The following is a 21,814-nucleotide window of genomic DNA, read 5'->3' on the forward strand; positions in this document are numbered from 1 at the left end:
TGAGGTCTTTAACGCTAATGTTGACCCTGAATTTCCTTTAAAAATTAAAATTTTTGCACAGTTCAATGTGTTTATTTCATAATTGGAAAACAAGTACAATAAAAAATATAATACAAACATTACCAAAAAATGTATCATCAAGGTTTCCCAAATAACATTGATGGGAGCAGTAAAAATCAACTGTTCAAATGTTTTGTTTTGAAAATTCAAGAAATATGATATTTGGTTTGACATATGAAAGGGAAATCAATGAATGACATGATTGTTTCTCTTGTTGGTCTAACTCTCCCTGCTCTGATATTTATCACAAAGATACAAGAGCAACAGTAAATGAAAAAGCCATGCAATAATTGCTCAAAGGTGGGGACATAAATCCTGCTGACCATATGAGTATTTTTAAAGAAATAAACCAAATATTTATAAAAACATTTTTTTTTCCCCCATTCATTTGTGCTTTACTTGTTTTGCAGATGTATACAGTCGAAAAGCAAATTCACAAAACTAGACTATGGTAAAGTGAGTGGCTTTTTGAGGTTAAATTGTAACATTAGCGTACAAGAATGTGAACGTCATCAATGCTAACCTGCGCATGCTTAGCATGCTGAATGTCAGTGATAATCCCCATCATAAGCATGTTATTACGTGTCATTCTAACATTGCTTATTAGCAATTAAAGTGCGGCTGAGGATAAATAGGGAAATATTCAATGTATGTGTCGTAATTTGGACCAGTTCATGGCCCTGATGAAAACAAATCAGAGAATCACTGAGTTTACTTTTTTTTTTACAACCAAATGTTTGGTAATTTATTAAACGTCTGTTGAGATATTTCCTTTAAAACCACAAATGTTAAGTCCAGCTAGAAGCAATGTCCAGAAACCATTATTGTTTGTAGAGACTGGCGAGCATGAACCATGAATGTGTCAAAAATTTCAGGGCAAACTATCAACTGGTTGTTAAGACATTTCCATCCGACCAGTGTGATGGACCAACAATCAGACCACCACAAAGATAGAACTCAAAAAAGAATCAACACTCCTCAACTTAAAATCACACTGTTAGCGTGGCTTTAAATCTTAAAGACGCCCTACTATTCGTAAGTTGTAAGTCATGTAAGTGCTCTAAAGTCTGTAATATCACTGGTACCTGAAACTCAGTGATGCTGACGTTCATTTCAGGAAGTTATCCTAAAGATGAATTTCTACAGTTTCTACTACACAAATCTATAAAATAGTATCTAAGTTTTGAAGAAGAAAATACCCCTAACAAGTACAACCCTGACAATATGAAAAACAGAGACTGGATAAATATGTAAAAAGTCAAACTGGTTAATGAGTCTCTTGCCAGCGTGATGGCCACACCTTCTCTATCCAGCTCTGTAGCAGTCGCAGCACGTCAATGCGTTGGTAGATACGGCAAAGTTCAGTGAGCTCAGTGACTGTTTTCTGGTTGTAGCGCAGCAGGAACTCCTGGGTGGGGCTGTGGGACAAGGAGCCCTGCGTCCGGTGCTCCAGCAGAGTCAGTTCATCATAGCTCATTCCCCATCGACTTGCAAAGTTCTTCCAGTTTTTGACGGTGCAGTGGTTTGGATCCAGTTTGAGCCGCAGTAAGTCCAGGAGGTCTTTGTCATTCATGAGGTCGCTGATCTTCGGAGGAGGTGCTGGGCAGCAGCACTTTTCACACGGGCTGTTTAGCATCTGCAGTTCTTTGGGGAAGTCTGAGCTCAGATATGGACAAAGAAGATGGACAAAGAAGAAGTTCGCTCAAGACAATGAGTACATTGCAAATGACAGTATATCGACATCAAATTTAACAGGTGATGCACATGTATGACATCATTTCATTGTTAAAGTCTCCTGATGGCTTTTAGAAAGTAAATCAATACAAGTGTCCATGTATGTTAGTGTGGGGCTGCTGTCTGATTGGATAAACTCCTGTTTCATTTATTTTCATATTGTCGACTATCATACAAACCTTTCAACTATTCAAATAATTGTACGGTGCTGTCACATCCAAAACACTATGTTCCTAGTATGACACCGCTTACATCTATTAGCTTTTAACATGAAATGTATTTCCTTGAATAAGACTGATGTTTATAAGCCATATTTCAGACATAACTATTAATATTGTAAATACAATTATCATGCAGAAAAATTTAGTCATGATTATCAGTGTTTCTCCTAGGTTTACCGCTTTTTTTGGGGGGGGGGGGGGGGGGGGGGGGGGGGGGGGGGCAGAGGCACGCCGACACAAACACTTGAAGTAATCTCGTGTTCATCTGTTACTTTTAATGACAGCTGTCCTTTTCTATGGGAAAGGTATCCTTAAATGACTTCTTTCCCTGATTTCCGACTCTATCCATTATGCTATCTCTACAATAAAGGCACAAAAAGCCAAAAAATAAGTCTATAATTTTTTTTAATTTTTTTTTTATTAACTTGACCTTCAAGGGGGGTGGCGGCCGCCCCCCTAATATAATGGTAAGGGAAACACTGATTATCATCAGGCATTTTATATACTGCTGGAAGAATTGACATACCTGGTGAAATTGAAGTTGGGCAGGTGCATTCTTCGACATCTTCAACTGGCTTTAACACAGAAAAACACGACTATTACTTACAGAATCCCTCTATGTCAGTCATTTTCATTTAAATGCCAAAACTCCACAAACATGCCTGTAATATGGAGTCAGGATCAGTCAGTAATAAACAGTCACCACTCTCCACCACAATTCACGATTTACACCCAAATTAGGTTGATTATAAATCAATCATGTTTTTTGTGTAAGACTCATTTTTCCTTTATTGGACAGCTGAAGAGATGGTAAATGTGGGAAGGAGGGATGGTGGATAACATGCACCTAGAGGTCCAGGTCAGGAGTCGAGCCAGAGTTCAGTCTAACAAGAACCGTGCTTCTGTTCGTGGGGCGCCTGCTCTACCTTTAAAACTTCACACTGTCAATCAGTGAACTTCTAGTGATGAAAGCTACAACAGAAAACTCTAAGTTCTTGGTCTTTTTTGATTATCTTTTTTTTTTTTTCAACCCCCCCCCCCCCCCCAAAAAAAAAGAAACACAAACCAGAATTGACATTTCTACAATTCTACAATTCACTTAGCAGACGCTTTTATCCAAAGCGACGTACATCAGAGAGTAAGAAGAACACAAGCAAGGATCTAGAAAAAAAGGAACAATGTCAGTAAGAGCAAACGATCAGCTTTGAGTCTGATTGGACACACAGGTGCTGACAGGAAGTGACCAGAGGCAAAGCACAACATTGAGGGCAGTTCTTGAGAGCTCTAATCAGTATAGAAACCATCTTATAAGTCATCGTTATCAAACAAAGCACTTCAGACACTTCGAATCCATTATCATGTTTACTATTTTACAATCTCTTGTGTGTTAGAATCCTTACAATTAAAATCATAAGCGGTAAAAGTCAATTACTGCCAAGGCTTATGAGAACATCTTTAGCAATCTAAGTAATATCGGTTTTCAGTCTTGACAGAAGTGTTGGAATGACGAAGCCAAATAGCTACCATTGGAGCCGTAATTGTAGCACAGCAACAGAATAAAAGTTACTCATGAATTTATATCAGCTGTCATCTAAAGCATGGCTCCCAACAGTGAATGCATGCACTAAAGGGTTATGCAGTATTTATTTATTATTGCATGTTTAAAGAAACATCACAAAGAATGTAACTAAGATTACAATTTACATTCTAGTGTATCCAGTTGTGTTCAGTTAATTGTACTGACTTATTGATGGGTTTTACTCTAACTGATTGAGATTGAGAACATGTCTGTCATATAAAAAATATTACATGAGTTTATGTATATTTGTTTATTGTATTGTTATATGGTGGTATTACCACAACATATAGAGCACAATATTCAGAAATCTATCTTTATTTCTAAATTCTTTCTAATCTAGCCTTTAAAAAAAACAACAAAAAAACCCCCAGCTATTTTCCTCTTTGCCGTTCACTTCCTTCACTTTTCTTTTCTTCTACTTGTCTGACTTTTAGCATAACTGTTGCAGGTGTACGTTATCTCTTATGAGAGTTACAACCTAAAAATCTGGATGCATGCAAATTGAACATGTTTCAACAAAAGCAACATTGCAGACAGCAGCACATCAAGGCCAGACAGAGATCAAGACCCTACCCCTCGAGGGATGAATTAATTTTTCCAGTGATGATCACTTTGGCTGGAAAGGACAAATTATCATATTTTAATTCCCACATCTAACTCTTTTATTGTTAATTGTTAATTGCTTAATAAAGTGTTGTCTCATTTGCTCATTGACAGGGAGTGACATGAGCGCTCTTACTGCTGTCTGTGTTCCTGCTCTGTTATTAGCTGCATCTTTCAGTTCAGTGGGGCAAAACCACATCCTGTTGATTCATAGCTAGAATTAGAAAGTACTCTCTGTGTATCTCTGCCAAAGTATAATAGTACGATTGAGGCAGTTTCAATAATTTATTTAATAATCACCTGGATCCAGATCTGTAACAGGGTACATTTAGTAATGAAAGTGACGGCTGATTCAATTGTAACGTCATATTTTTGGTAGATTACTAAAATGCTGCCCATGAACATTTGTAAAGGGATGTGCATCATTTTAAACTGAACTATGACCTCTTAAGTTGTTGCCAGTTATCAGACTAATGGTGCTCTAAATACATTGAAAGCCCAGCTTTTTGTAAGATCAATCAGGGTGGATACTATAAAGTAAAAAGGTAAATGTCAGCGCCTACAGTATGTCCACTAACTACGTCCACTAGCGTTTTTGTGTGTGCATTGACAGCACCAGTTTTCATACAAAATCAATGCATTTAAGTGTTTTCAGTGCTCAGTACCTACGCAAAAAAATTCCCCTGGTGCTCGCACTCTCACCAACCAATTGAAATCAAGAAGGGGCACAGGTCTTTTTGATAAATGAGTTAAACAAGGGTTTGTCCTATTTTATTTTTCTTCTTCTAATGAGCTACACAGGTGTACTAAGGTACATTTCTTTGGATTCTGCTTTTAACTAATAGCCGTCTTCTTCCCCTCATTTTTCTTCAATAGTCACTCAAGTTAGAAGGAGCCCTACTGCTTACATCGATACACTTTACAGCCTAACTTATTCTGGAATTACCTTTAGCTGATTACACTGTAAGCTCTTGTGCAGACTTTGGATAAATATAACGGCACAGCTCACAATCATGCTTCAGTATACCAGGTGTATGACTTCTCTCCATATGTTATATTGATAAACTACATTTCAGCGTTTACTGTTGTCCCATAGTTTCCAAATGAAAGTTGGTTAAAGTTTATCGAGCTTGCATCCTGCATATGGAACAGTTTGTGGTTAAAGATTGAACAGTTACCTTGGTGACTTGTGTCAGACAGAGGTAGAATGAGTGGGCAGGTGAGGTAGACTGTGGACAGACGTGGAACTGAACCTAAACTTCTAGGGACCAACGTATGTAACAACATTCTGTTAGTCTTTGTGGTGGAACTGTGACAAAGGTGGTTAGAAGTGAAAATCAGTCAAAGACAGGTTGCATGTGCGCACATGCACCAAATGCATTAATATACAGACGTAGTCCACAACACCAACTTGTGTCTGAAGAAGCATTGTGAAGCCCAACGCTGGTGTGGTATCTCAACCTCACTTCTGATCAGTCTGGCAGCAGGTAAAGAGGTGGAGCTCCTCCAGGCCTACAGCCTTAATGTGCCCACCTGTCAGTCAACTCAGCGAGCTTTTGTAGCCAGCCTCAAGTGGTCACTCGAGAAACTTTTTTTCCACTGCTGAATCAGCTTCATTTGTCAACAGCAGATGTTTCCACTTGATTAATACTGACCTGTCTTATTCTGTCTGACGAGGGACTCAGGAATCCAGAGGGCATCGAGCTCAAGTGGAGAGTCACGGCATCTGTTGGAGACACATTACTCATAAAAACCTCGACAGCAACTACATTCATCATTTACAGAAATGCTTGAACATTTTTTAAACATTTTTTTATTTACAAAAGAGAACTAGGTCTGTTAGGGTTAGGGTGAATTCATGATATAAATATAGACAGGCCCACATTAAGTGGTTATCAATCTGGTAAGTAAACCCAGAGTTTCTTTGAGTGTATTCACATAGAAGGGGCGTTGTTAGCTTTATATAACCTTCATATCACCATCATTAACAAGATCTGCTGTCAGCAGACCGCATATTTTACAACCTCAGAGCAAACTAGAAAATCTTAGTTAAACACTTAATCCACTCTAAAATCACCACAGCAGCAGGAAGAACCTAACTTTATGATCATGAGTGCACAACAGATCTGGAGATAGCTCCTCTGGTTTCTTCCTTTCTTAAATGTTTGCTTGTCCTGTGTATGACAGTTTAAGACATTATACTTCAGCTGCAGCCCAGACCTTCAGTATACAACTGTATATATGATGATTTGATGATTTAATTTATTTTGTGTTTCATGCACACAAAGTGCCCAACCCTCATGGGCTTCTAAGACACCAAAGAATTCAGTTGGAGTGGTTTACATTTACATATCATAGCATTACAAAGTTGCTGGCTCCTGTCACAGTGTACACGTGTTACGTCTTTTTTCCCAGGCTTTACAAACAAAAAAAACATAAAAATAAAACCATTCAAAGCTGTATGTAGGTCAGTACTGTGCTTTGCCTTATATCTTTAACGAAAAGCATTAATAATATCTTTCTTGATCATATATTTTATATAAAATATCATTAGAGGAAGACGACGTGTCTGCTGTCTCTCTTCCTCCTCCCCTCTCAAAATGAACTTTCACACCACTGTGAGCAGGAGTCTGATGGGCCAGCAGGCAGAGTTTAATACCGCTTGACGTCCAGCATACGTTACCGTGGCGATCTACCCAAGTACGAAGTGCACTACCTTCATGGTACTGATGGTGCGTTCCATTTACCTTTGAACTCGGATCTCAGAGCTGGGAATGACATCACACCGCATTCCAGTTGCAAGTTAGCAACAAGTCGGAAAAGCAACATGGACGCTTTCAGGAGAACCATTGTTTTAATTGATGTGATTGATTTAATTACACAAAAAGAGTGTACAGTGTAGCAGCCATGTTGGATTTTAACTCGGGCCAACTGAAGGTTCTTCGAGTTGCCAAGTCGGAATTCCGACTTCAGGGAGGCCGGCAACTCTAAATTTCCAATTTCCAAGATGAATTGAAACGCACCATGTAAACCAAGAGTTAACCCTGATGTTACCCTATTCATTGCAAATCCTGATTCATAGTACACCAAACCTGGCTACTTCAACACTAACAGAACTCGATATTCAGTCTTTTCCAATAGACTAACTTACTAACTAACAGTGGCAGGACAACATTTAAGGCAGCTGCATAGATTGATATATGAACATTTATCAAATATTTGCTTTGATTTCAGAATGAACAGTATTTCTGAACTTTGATAGAAGCAGTTTGTCAATATGTGCTTTGTAAAAAAAGGACCATTATGGTTATGCTCGTGTATTTACCATGTGGATCTGTCACCTGCACTGGATAATTGGCCTCCAGAGACTGGAAGAGAAATATGGTAGACAAGATCATATTAGAAAGGAAAATGAATAAAGCCAAAAAAAAGAGAGAAAGCTTTACTGTCACTTTGTTCTTGAGCCTGAGACAACATTTAAGATGTAGTCTGTAGCTATGGAAGTAAATGACTCTCTTGTGTGCAAAGACAGGGAAAAGCTTGCCGCAACCTGTTCCTGAATGAGCCCTCTGGGCGCTAGCAATCATAGCACAGTGTGTTCAGTTATGGTACATTTCTGAGCAGATTACTGTAAGACTCTGCTTTCCAAGGAAGAACAATGAGAAATCAGCACAAAGCAAACTGGACTGAAAGCAAGTCAATACAATTGGATGGTTAAACTAACACATGAAAAGTTACTCACAAATTCTGCCACAAAGCTGGTGGTGTCTGTGTCCTCCACGGGTTCAGATCTGGGTCTGTCTGTTACAAACAAAGGAGAAGTTTGTAACATGGTCGTGACTTTATGCTCATGTCATCCACTCTCTATATATGGACAGAGTGTCAGCCGCAGAGAGGCACAGAAAAGCCACATCCTCCATCCAACAAGAATATTCTGCTACGTGCAACTGAGCATGACACAGTTTGGGCATGGGTGGTAACGACACATCATAGGCAGACCCTCTGCAGACTGTGTCACTGTGAAGCCAATATATTCAAAGAGCTTAAAACAGCGATCTGCGTTGGCCTTTCTCAGGTTCAACTCTATGACGAGGAAACTTTCAATTGCATCAGAAGCCAGAATGAGGACTAAGTGATTCTGTGTAAGGGGGGCATTTCCTATATGCTGCTAACAAGGAAGTGTTAACCTGAGAGAGAGAGAGAGAGAGAGAGAGAGAGATGAGACAGAGAGAGAGAGAGGGAGAGAGAGAGACAGAGATGAGACAGAGAGAGAGAGAGAGAGATGAGACAGAGAGAGGGAGAGAGAGAGAGATGAGACAGAGAGAGGGAGAGAGAGAGAGAGATGAGACAGAGAGAGAGAGAGAGAGAGAGAGAGAGGGAGACAGAGAGAGAGATGAGACAGAGAGAGAGATGAGACAGAGAGAGAGAGAGAGATGAGACAGAGAGAGAGAGAGAGGGAGAGAGAGAGAGAGATGAGACAGAGAGAGAGGGAGAGAGAGAGAGATGAGACAGAGAGAGAGAAGAGAGATGAGACAGAGAGAGAGCGAGAGGGAGAGAGAGACAGAGAGAGACGGAGAGAGAGACGGAGAGAGAGAGAGATGAGACAGAGAGAGAGAGATGAGACAGAGAGAGAGAGAGATGAGATAGAGAGAGAGATGAGACAGAGAGAGAGAGAGAGGGAGAGAGAGATGAGACAGAGAGAGAGGGAGAGAGAGAGATGAGACAGAGAGAGAGAGAGAGAGAGATGAGACAGAGAGAGAGAGAGGGAGAGAGAGAGAGAGAGAGAGATGAGACAGAGAGAGATGAGACAGAGAGAGAGATGAGGCAGAGAGAGAGAGAGAGAGAGAGAGAGAGAGATGAGACAGAGAGAGATGAGACAGAGAGAGAGATGAGACAGAGAGAGATGAGGCAGAGAGAGAGATGAGACAGAGAGAGAGATGAGGCAGAGAGAGAGATGAGACAGAGAGAGAGATGAGACAGAGAGAGAGATGAGACAGAGAGAGAGATGAGACAGAGAGAGAGAGAGATGAGACAGAGAGAGAGAGAGAGAGAGAGAGATGAGGCAGAGAGAGAGATGAGACAGAGAGAGAGATGAGGCAGAGAGAGAGATGAGACAGAGAGAGAGATGAGACAGAGAGAGAGATGAGACAGAGAGAGAGAGAGATGAGACAGAGAGAGAGAGAGAGAGAGAGAGAGAGAGGCACCTAACCCCCCATCAGCTCTGGAGCACCCACTGTGGGCAGCCCCCTCACTCTGAGACCTCTCCATTAATGCATGTTCACAGGATCCTGTTTGTGCATGTGTGTGTATTTCGGCCTATGTTTGTGATTTAAAGTGAGACCCTTTTATTAAGGATCTGATATATAATCTCCCTACGTGCAATAGAGTTCCACTGTTGTTGAAAACTATTAGCAACAAACCAATGGGAGCGTGCCCCATGTAAAGAGGCTTTATTCATCATCACTGCGGCTTTGGGTTTCAATCTGACCTCGGCACCTTTGCTGCATGTCATCCCCTACTCTCTCCTCCTAGCATGTTCCTGTCTCTCTTCAGCTGTCCTATCCAATAGAGGCAGAAAGGCCTAAAAGATAACTTAAAAAAAAAAACTGTACTGTATTTTGTCACTGTATTGTGCAATATATTATAACTGTTTGATTAGAGAAAAAACGCCAACACTGTAAAAAAAACTTAAATCTTAGCAAGTGTATCTTATCTTACTACTTAGCAGCGGTATACTGTAACCCCAATGTTCAATGCAAAATGGAGATTTTTACATTTCTACATTAGATTAATTAATATATATTTCATGGTTACTGGCACACATATGTAATTCTTAAAGTTATGATAAAACATACATATTTATATCACTTATGTATTCAATTCCACAAGGATATTCATAACTACACTTCATAAGATGTTGTACATAATAAAAATGTGTATTTGTATAAATAACTTTTTATATTAAACAGCAGAGATCATATACGGCAACAGACAGTGAAATCCATTTCAAAGGGAAATGAAAGACTACTGGGAAATGAAGCACATGATATGATGCAATTAACTTCCATGTTTCATCTTTATCGTACACAGTCACTAGTTCTCAGAAACATGAGTTTGAAATCAAAAGGAAAACCTATACTGAAATCATATTACATGACAGCTTTATTTTTCTTCTTTCTGTTTCCGTAATAATTTAAAATAAAAATGACATTTTATTGGTAATTTTGTTACTGTGTTTTGTTCTGGAACAATTTCTTCTTCATCTTTCACATCACACTGTTTACTAGATATAAAAGGGTCTTTCAGTCTCTTAATCTGCATATTCTAATTGACTGGAAACATCATCTTTATCAGTCCTTCATGGGATAGCAGCTTTTTCTTTCTAACTTTCTTTCAGAGCTTCTGATTATTTTAGCACTATGAAGTGCCCATGTGGACTATTTCCTCAGAGTAGGGCCAATGTGCCTTACAGAATGTAGTTTCGTCCAACTCATTTAAAAACACATAATACAAAAACACAGCGCAAGATCAATATCTCCAAATGTCACCAAAAGACATGGAGAAAGAATAAATAGCAAATCTGGAGTATACATTTGTAGAAAAAGCCGAGAGCAGATGGAGTACAGGACAGTATTTATCCAATAGTGCAATGCTTTCAGAGACTAAACCTATAAGCATTAATGAAAGCATTGGACCTGGGATGGAAGGACTGATTCATGCCCGAGACAATTGTGCTTTTGTCCAAAGCAGCATGCATCAGAGGAAACAATGTCATTAAGTGCAAACAAACAGCTTATAGGTCATCAAGATTAGCACTTTTACCAAGGTTGTTCCTGGTTTTAAGGACAAGGCTTCAGCAAACAATATAAAAAGAAAGACTGACTGTGAGGTAGTGTCAGAGGGTTCATGGTGAAGTAGGAGGCAAACTCATGATTCTGTGTCCCATTGGTGGACATTTACTTACAACTGCAACAAGATGCATCATGCAAAACAAAATGTGGACATAAACATATTAACATAAAGAAAAAAAGGATAAATAAACTCATGACAGCATAAAACCTGGGGTCTACTCCTGACCTTCCTCGCTCACTGCACACAGACAACTCAATTTACAGAGGCAGACCTCCCCGATAACCAGCATCTATCTCTTACCATCCTCCCTACAGGGTTGTGTACACATATCATCATAAAATAGGAAAATAATACTGAAACAGAACCAATTTCGGAAAAAAAAAAAAAATTTCCCATGGTACATGAATGCATCACACCATGCGGTATTCTTGGCATACAGATCACATATGAAGGAAATACATAGTAATACTAGTAATACTGTCAGCAGCTTCCCCCCAGACATTGTGGTGACTTGGTATTGTATGACTTGGTGGTATTGCTGAATAGGCGGGGAAACAAGGGGGGGCCCCCTTTCTGCACTGGGGGTTTATACTGTTATATTAATTGGAAATAAATACGACAAAAGTGACATATGGAGTCCACTTTGTCACAATGACCCAATAATATAAGAATAAAACATCATCACTGACATATCCATATTTAAACTTTGCATTACTATTCTTTTTTTTTTAATTTGCCTTATTATTAAAATGTAAATATATTTGTTTCTCATCTATGACAGTACCATTATTTATAGCAGGACAACCTCCTGTGTTGAAAATGAAGCCAATGGGGAAATGCAAAAATACTGCAGTTCCTCGAGTGTCCACTTGATTGTGGTTCCAAAAAGCCCAAAAGTCTCATATACAACCATGTTGAAACGCCCATTTTATGTTTACACCCCAGTAAATGGTAAATGGACCGCAGCGCCAGATCTGCTTACCAAAAGTGGCCCGCTTGTAAAATGCTTTTCTAGTCTTCTGACTACTCAAAGCGCTTTACACCACATGCCACACCTACACATTCACACACTGATTGCAGAGGTTGCTATGTAAAGTGAACATCAGAAGTAACTAATCCCATTCATACACATTTATACGCCGCCAACGAAGCAGCGGGAGCAACTTGGGGTTAAGTGTCTTGCCCAAGGACACACCGGACCCCCAACTTTCTGGTCAAGAGACAGAGAGTACAGCAGTACATAAAAACACATTTGTTCTGATTTGTCTTTATTGGCACACACAGTATGAGAGTTGTTTTTTTTAAAATAACAAACCTGTTTTGACGTCATGATAAAAGATAAAAGTTATGCATAATTAGGGGTGGAAGCTGCAAGCAGCCATGATGTGGCTGTTTGCCGTAAAGCTTAAGGCCTGCTTTAGATACCAATGGGTGATTTCATTGACACTATCGCCATGTTATGATTTTTAGCATCACTACTGTCATCAACCTTGCAGTTTTTAATACATTACCACTAGCGGGCCTTTAGTAGTAAGCGTGGTAATAATTAACACCACTATGCAGATGACACACAGCTTTATATTGCTGTCAATCTCTATGACCAAACTTACCAACAGTTCTGCAAATCTACAAAATGTCCAATGCCATACTACCTCGTGAAACAGTACAGCATCCGTACAGCTGAGATAAAGCATTTTTTTTCAATTTAAAGTTGAGGCTCAAAAAACATGTTAAAAGCATGTGTGCAACCAAACATGATTTCTTTGCTTCCTGTATTAAAGATAGGCGCAAAACAACAAACAAAACCCCTGCCAGTCTGCACCAGAGTTACTAGTCTGTTAAACACATTATTAATATTTATTCTGTTGGTCCTCGATGCCCGTCAAATGTTATGTACAAACTGCAATGCAGCCATCCGCCACTAGCTGTAGCTGTAGCCATAAACTGTCTGTGGCTCTTGTTCATGACCCAGCTCTCCTTACTCTGCTGCCCAGATGTAGACAAGCCCAGTGAACAGATAGCATCTCATAGGAGCAGCACAGTCTAAAAAATGGAGATCAAAATGTATAGTCTGTGTCAGGTTAAACTGGCATTTAGTCGGGACTATGCGTTACAACATTTAACACTTGCAAGGAGGACTGGCGCTACATTAGCTACATTAGCCACACTTGGCAAGCCAAATGTTTACCCACAGACTTTTTTTTTTTTTTAAAGATTTATTTTTGGGCTTTTTGTGCATTTAATGGAGAGATAGGACAGTGGATAGAGTTGGAAATCAGGGAGAGAGAGTGGGGAAAGACATGCGGGAAAGGAGCCACAGGCTGGATTCGAACCAGGGTCGCCCACTTGGAGGACCATAGCCTTTAAATATCCACACCACCATCGCCCCTCCTACAGACTATTTTATATAAATTGTGCATAGTAGCATCCCAACTAATGATTCTTCAGGAGACAAATCAGTAATAGTTGAATGGTACAACCAAGCAAAGACAACGACTTCAGGGCAGGAAATAACATATATCGTTATTACTAATATCTAGTTATTATCTTTAGTAATGGTTGAGGTGAAAATGGCAAACATACCCACTTTAATGTCACAGAGATTTCTTAATTATGTTGTTTTGTTTGAGCACCAGCCCGAAGCACATATCTATTGAGTTTCCTACAGTATGTGAGAAAAAGGAGAGCAGCACAATTCAAAGTTGAAACCAGTTTTTTGTGTGTGCATTTTTGACAAAATTAATTAATTAAAGAAAAGAAAAGTATCAAATGGCTTTCACATCATCAAGTCAATAGAGCAATTAATAAAACAAGTGAATAACATGAAATATAGAAAAACAGAAAAGTCAATAAAATTGTGACCTTGGTGGTATTCCCCTCTTTTTGTCATGCATACAGTATTGAGACCTACAGCAAGTCACCAAATTATCATGTGTAAGTCGAAGCCCAGATCAGTTGAGCATTGTTTCTCCCTCTCTGGGAATGCAGGGGCGTGTAACTGCATGCTCCGGATAAAGTTCAAGAGAAGAAATATAAACCACATCATAATACATAGCTTAGGGCCATAATTCCACACAGGTGAACCCACCTTTTTTGCATTTTGACCACCCATGTCTCCTGAGGGATAAAGCCCAGTTCTTGAGCAGCCTGTACATTGGGCAGTTTGCTTATCGTGGGCTTCTTTCCGCACATGAATGGAGGTGAATGGAAGACATTACCTGAGCCAGACCGCAGTGAAGTCTAGACTGTGTGAGCAGCATTAAGCACCCACCTTTTACAAACGCTCTCTGCTACATGTGTCACATAGCTGAGGGTGGGTGGTAAGTGTCTATTTTACTGTGGGTGAGCTGTACAAGATTAGACTGGTAGAGTAAAACTCAAAAAATGGACGCCTTACAAAAAACATTCTGCAGACACCTGACATGCGTTTTTATTACATGACAGTGTACTATAAAGTATCTCAGAGCATTTAGGATTCTTTACTGAAAATCCTATTTGACCCGATTCAACATTTTGTGAAGTACACTACACACATATTTCTGGAATTGAAAAAACACTTTATTCAAATTGTATCACTGTGTGTCTTGTTTAGCCTAGCATAAAGACCAACAGTAGCAGATTGAGCTATCCTGGCAGTTTCTAAAAGTTGCTTCTAGTTTGTTTTATCTGTACACAAAGAGAACTGTCATTATCCAGATGTGAGGTTAAAGGCTGACTTCCATGGAGTTGATCTGTTTGTTTATTTGTGGAGTGATAACTTTCATTTTTGGCCTTTAATTGAGTTTAAATTCATTCATTTACAGATACATTAAATCTCTTGGAATATTTGTATATTATATATAAAGACCAATCTATTTCTTATTCTGTCTCTTGTGTTTCCTCATTATTAAATCAGATTTATGGTAGGAACTTCCTAAAAGTCTGTTTTTTCATTGACTGCTGCTATTATTGAGTATTAATTCAATTGGACTGCCACGTATTGCTCTGAATTGATAAACTATCCTTGATGAACAATCCCAGGTTGGAGTGATTGTGCTTCCAGTCACAATAAGATCCCAAACCCAGGTTGACTCGATTATATCCGGCCACACTTGCTTCAGTTCATCTTTTACCTTGAATCACATTGAATCTATGATTGTCGTATGAAATGTGCGTTATAAATTCACTTGACTTGACAGTTGAAGATGTTCTACAGAACTGATGGACAAATTGTTGTTCATCAAAAAAAAAAGTTTCAACTTCAACTTTTTTTCTTTGTTTCAGCAACATTTCTACATCTGTTATCCAGGTATTCCCAAAAACAAGCTTCAAGAACTTAAATTGGAACTACTTTCTACCAAAGAAATGGTGTGTAGTTCAGACCAGGCTGGGACAGTTCCTGGTGTTTACAGATGAATAAAACCCTGAAACATTGTAAATTGCTGCGCCTAAACATGACTCAGATGGGATTTCATGCATATTGGGTTTTTTTTTGTATGTTTTTCAAAGCAAATTTGAATACATGGCAGGACAGCCCTCTGACCTCGTTGATCGTCCTCCATAGCTGGTTTTCTTTTGAACTCATGTCTGATTATGTAAGTTTAAGTGAAATCGTAGTATAAACGGCAGGTGTGTGGTTCCACAGCCGGGCTGAATCGTCTAGTGTGTGTGTTTGGAGTACTATAATGTTAAAAATCAGTTAAAACTGTCCTTATGGATATGGTCTCCAATGGTCTCTCTTTTAAATGAGTTATAATTTTAAACTCGTAGTGTGTAGCCAGCTTAAGCCGGAGAACATGGAAGCATGCACGGGGACAACATGCAAACTCCTCACTGAAAGGCTACCATCCAACTGGAAATTTAAACCAGGAACCATCGTGTTTTAAGGTGACAGCGCTAAACATTGTGCAGCCTAAGAACAATATTCATAAAAGATCAACTTTAAACCAAACACATCTTTACTACCAGCCAAAGACAAGCACACAAATGTATTGTGTTTGTTCTACAAACTGATCACGGTTAACACATTTTCTAAAATCCACAGGTGTTACATTAGGTGCACGTTAGCATGACTATCACAGATTCAAAAAAAAGGAAAGTGTGATGAAAAATGAAAAAAATATGTGTGAAGATGTCAGTGTGCAAAGCTTTGCAGCTGTGGTTTGTGTAGTTTTCTTGTTGCTCACTTGTGGTACAAGAGGTTGAGAACAAATCAGGTGCAACTGAATAAGAAAGAAAGAAAAACGTCAGTGTTTCCCCTACCCTGCATTCACCTTTCATATGATGTCAGTATAAGATTTATAAATCTAAGTTAAAATTGAAAATTTGTATCTCTGGTTCAAACTTTGCATCAACCTCTTTTTAACTTCAACTCAACATCCTGGTAAAGCTTACAAAAACACTCTGGATCCAAAATAAATTAGAGTTCAGTGATGGGTGAAGGGAACTACAGCGTAAACTTGTAGGGTTTCAGACAGTCATTTATCTACAATATGACAGAACACATGTTCATCCTCCAGTATCACAGAGAGACAGAGTGTGTGTGGTGGGGTTTTGCAATTATAGGCAGGAACAACAGGTGGTTTTGGGACAGGAGAAAATGATCTACAGGTGTAAGACTGTGACAAAGGCACATGCCATGAAATCATGTCTGCTACTGATGTGAGACAGCAGTTTTTGTGCCTGATGGTGATTGTGGAGCAGAATCAGTATTAATACATCCTGACTACTGCACATTTGCCATCTTGATTAAAATCCCTGTAAATACCCTCCATACCCATGATTCAAGACTCACTTTAAAAAAAAAATGTAACAATAGGAATTTTGTTTGGTGTGTGCTCTAGCACCCTACAAAAGTATCTGTGTGCAACTGCACTGTTGTGAAACAGTGCTGTTTCACATCCCCCACCCCTTTGACAACTTGCCTCCTTTGGCAAATGCAAAGCTGACAAAGACTCAAATAATCATGTTGACTGCCAGGTTTGTGCTGTGGACATGGGGGGAGACACCATTCTCTCTGTTGGAAGTTATCTATACCTTAAAAACAACTTTTTTAATTTGAGAAGGTCCATACTGTTTATTTAAGGACAATGTTATAGGTTTTGGTAAGTAGGCCGGTTGAATGTATACAATGAAAAAAACTGAAAGCAGCGTTCATGACAAATTCAAACACAGCATCGTGTATAGAGATACTGGATGGGTTCCAAAGAAATGAGCACTTCCATGGTTTCAATAGAATGACTTTGGGGTTTTTCAAACACATTGATGTAGCACCATCAACAGTTCCTGTTATGACAACCTTAATTCTTAAATGGACTTGAGCTTGTGTAGCACTTTCTAGTCTTTTGATAGATAGATGTATAAGTAGATCACACCCATTCACACCCATCCACACTGATGGCAGAGATATGTAAAGAGACCATCAGAACTAATCACATTCATACGCCGTCCACAAATCAGTGGGAGCCACGTGGGGTTAAGTGCCCAAGGAAATATCAAACATGTGGCTGTAGGAGATGGGGATCGAACCCCCAACCTTCCGGTTGAGAGACCGATCGACTCTACCAGCTGAGCCACAGCCAACCCAAAGTAAGGCTCTGTGTTATAATGCATGATATAAAAATAGAAATAACACAACATTTTTGTTTTCATGAAAGTTTTCTCCTTTTTCTTCAAATAATAAATCATTTGATCCTATATAAGTTTTACCTCTAGAAAATAAACAAAGTGTCAGGAGTTAGAGGGCAATAACAACAACAACAACAACAACAACAACAACAACAACACAGACCATGTTAAAGTAACCTACACTTAACAGCTAACTTAAAAAATGAATCAAAGTAGGCCACATATACTTCATTCCATTGGTTTATTATTTATTGCATGTTGATCTGTAAAGGTCTGTTTGTTTAACAGACATTTATCTGTTTCATTTCCAAACGAAGATCACTTCATTATAAATTTATTTGGAAACAAATATCACTTGGTCAAAGGTGATGGGACTTTCCAAAGGCCTTTAATGTGTTCGGGATCTATAAATTGAGGGAAACTTTGGTATCGTGGCTAGTTTCAAACGGAAAGGAAACACTTGTTTCCCCTTAAACTAACGGAGACAAAACAAGTGACAAGCAACTGATAATGATCTGAAAGCGACAATTATGCTCATTAAGATTCAATAAAACTTTTGAGACTTTGACCTGTTATGAAAAGGTAGGCTATACAAACCAGCTGTTAAATAAAATAACCCATAGGGTATACAGTATATAGGCTATAATAATGTAGGAGTTAAGTTTGAACTATAGTTTGTATAAGAGTAGGCCAAACAAATGAATAAAAGGCAGTTCTTAAGAAAGTCATTACGCTGTAATTTATTATATGTGAACAACCTAAGTTTGTCAAATTAAAGAAAGACAGACTAATACAGTATTTGACTTACCGAAAGGTTTCTTACACGCAGTCAAAGTGCTCATTGTTGAAGCTGTAACGTTCCCCAAACTGTGAATTTGATCCGGATAGGATAGAAGCTGTGAATGTTGGTGAACAGGTGAAAAAGAAAACGCAGACAGGTATCCTTCAACGTGAGGTGAAACAAAGCGCTACAGCCAGCCCAGCAGCGGCGGCTCAGACTGATCACACACCTCAGTCATGCAGGGCTACTAGGATCCATGCTGCCTTCAAGGTCAGCTCGTAAATCCAAGAATAGCTTATTTCTTTTGGAAGATGACCAAACATAGTTCTTTACCAAGTTGGTTGTGTTAATGTAAAGATATGTTTTAATGCTGTAATTTCTATGATTAGTAAACTTTTAAAGTATCTTATTAACATGTTTCACTCTGAGTTAACAGGGCTTTTACTGTATTCGACTTCCTCTTAAAAAGTGTAGTGCTTTTAAGCTTCCTTATTTTGCTCCATTCATATTTCCAGTAGATGCAGCAGCGCTCCATACTGATATTACTTGGACAGTTTACTCACCAGTAAGGTGTACTTGAGATAGATTTCAGGAAAAAGCTGCACCATAAAAAAATCAACCTCTAAAAAAAGATCCCATTTGATTCCAGTTGTCAAACACTAGTCTATGGCTTTTCTACATTGTAGAGCACATTGAATATATTGGGCTTTGTGATGGTACTATCACCTTTTGTAAGTGTAAAGGACAGTTTTCATTTTTAGATGTCAGACCAAACCATTAAGATTTCAACTAATCAATTAATTGATTAAATAATAGTAGTTGCAGCTTTTCTATTTTTTCTATTTTTGATATTTATCATGTTTTTTTTTTATTTAAAGACTGGTCTGTTGCTATTCTATATTTTTTTATGATAAAAATCAACACCAACAATGAACGCATAAATTCATCAAAGATCTCATATCCTTCTGCTCTCAGAGATCTATTATCACAAAAAAACATAAACATACACACCATAGTTTATTTTGACTCAAAACCACATTCACTGTCACTCTGACAGAACTACTTAATTATAAGCACCCAGTGTGGATTACTCCTTCATAGAAAATAGTCCAGTATAAAACAAATCCTGTTTGAGTCACATTTGCTAAAAACATCAAATCAAATAATAATAAAATAGAATAGGAATGTAAATAAGATATCAAGCAATAAGCACAAGAAAAATGTTCACGAATAAGAGTAAAAGTAAGAATACAACTTAGTACCAAGTGCATCTTAATATCAGTTTGCGCTGTACAAAAGCGCAGAGGGTGAGGACCGTATGGAATATATTCACATTTTCAAGATTATTGCACAGTTTGTTTGAATATTGCACTTTGTGTTAATGGGCAGATCATGAATTATTATTATAATAATATAAAATAATATTTCAATCCTGTTGGGGGGTCCTTTTAGAGTAGCAACAACCTTAAAGGTCCTGCACTTTATCAATACATAAGGACAGACACATTTTAATTAAAAAAACAAACAAAAAAAACCAGTTAAATGACACAAATAGATTCTGAGTTTGAATGCAGGTATATTTATAGAAAAAGCTGTAGTAGTAGTTTATTATTCATCATGTCATTGACCAAAAGAGAAGAGCAGCCCACATGGAATCACAAGACACTGAGAAACATAACAAAAAAATTAGCAATAACATTATGAGAGAAAAATAGGACATTGCAGTTATTTTTAAACAATGACATAGTCGTTGTTAACCCATTGTTGCTCACTTAGACTTCAGTACTTGTTAAGCAACTCATATATCTAACATAAAGTGTCCCTTTGGGCTGTCATTTAAGAAAAATTTAGCAATTTTAAAGACGTGTGTGTAAACAGGTTCTTCAGTCTGTCTTCATCAGACATAGAAAACAAATCTGGACAATCTTCAGACATTTGACAGAAAAGCTGAGTGTGGTACAAAGGACAAGAAAGAACAAAAAATGAATTTCATTTTCCACTAGGATCACTCAAATTCTTCTGTGGAATGACAATGAACAATGTCCAAACTAAGTGTTGGTGGCCAAGCCCACTGAGTTGGTTTGTGATCCCTGTGCCTATAATGTTGCTATAAAGCCAACAAGGCCACCAGAGGATCCTGAATCAGGCCCTCTCTTTCCAGCAGAATCTCATCCAGCCTGTCATATAAAGGTTTACCCATTTCCCAGCTCATAGTTCTTGCTGTGGGTATTTGAGAAATAAAATTTTTCTCAGATTAATTTACTAATTTTGTCAGCAGCAGTTGGAAATAATCCCCCTGTGTTTTCCAAAAGCCTGGCTCTTTTGATGTTCTGACCCTGGAAAACCCCACAAGAACACATATGATGGTGAATAGTTTCACCAAAGCTGTGTTATCACACCAAATGTAATGGCCATGGCCTGGTCAGTGAAAAGTTAAGGTACTTGAGGTTTGTTTCAGTGTCTCGATGCTATTATTGTTAACTGTTAATATGTTTATATTTGTGTTGTTTCTATTTTTGTATTGCTGCAGGGCACCCCTGGAAAAGAGACCTCGGTCTCAGTGGGTCCTCCCTGCTAAAATAAAGGATAAATAAAATTAAAAAATCTCCATATTTAAGATGTTTCCTGTGTCTCCACTGAGAATTGTAAGAGATTTCTTCAGTTGTCACTTGCTCATAGAAATCAGCAAGAAATACTTTTTGTCCACACAACACACCTTCCTTAGAGGGAAAATCTTGAGGTAGACCTTATTTGTCTTAAACAGGATCCCCACACACCTCCAATATTTCCTTCTTGATGTTCTTAGGGGAGAACAGAGATAGCTGACTCTCCCCCTCCCTGGGTGGCTTGGTAGGATTTGACTAATCTACAGACTCAGCTCTAATGATGTCGTGAGTGATGGAGCTCAGAGGTGTTGGCTCTTTTCTCACCGGTTGTTTCCTCACCTGTTTCAATATCCTAGATCTTTTCATTAGCCTGCTCTGGTGCTGCACAGAAGCCTTCCACTTGTTGCAGGAAGGAGCAGAGAGCTCTTCGTCCACAAAGACGCCTGCCACTTTATATAAAGTCTCAGAAGTGAAGACACAGTTGAAGAGAGTGTCAGCAGTTGTTTATGGCCCAGCTGTGTTTGCCCAGAGCTCCTCAGTGGGTTGAACATTAGCATTAGCTGGATATGCAGATCGCCCACCAGGTCACAAACAGAGGCTGCTAGCTGGGAGAAGATGCGAGGAGGTTTCCTTTTTGAGAGAGGAGTGAGGACTCAGTGCAGGTTTGAGACTTAGATCTCTTCAGCTCATATGATGCACTGGAGTCCAGGAACTCAACAGAGCAATCTACAAACTATGATGACTAACACACTCTATAAATGTGAAAATGATC

The 21,814-nt window shown here is 38.7% G+C and overlaps 1 protein-coding gene across 1 annotated transcript; it reads right to left on the bottom strand.

Annotated features, from left to right (window-relative positions):
* Positions 1-50: 50 nt before the first annotated feature.
* On the bottom strand, positions 51-18,645 carry edaradd (EDAR-associated death domain). Its single transcript, XM_061040828.1, has 6 exons — positions 18,464-18,645; positions 7,940-7,998; positions 7,523-7,565; positions 5,853-5,923; positions 2,542-2,590; positions 51-1,716 (listed from the first exon to the last, which is right to left on the bottom strand). Exons 1-6 carry the CDS (start codon positions 18,495-18,497, stop codon positions 1,328-1,330), a joined length of 645 nt encoding a protein of 214 aa, XP_060896811.1. The 5' UTR covers positions 18,498-18,645; the 3' UTR covers positions 51-1,327.
* Positions 18,646-21,814: the final 3,169 nt, after the last annotated feature.

This window comes from Labrus mixtus, chromosome 6 (assembly GCF_963584025.1).
Source record: "Labrus mixtus chromosome 6, fLabMix1.1, whole genome shotgun sequence".
NCBI classification, from domain to species: Eukaryota; Metazoa; Chordata; class Actinopteri; order Labriformes; family Labridae; genus Labrus; species Labrus mixtus.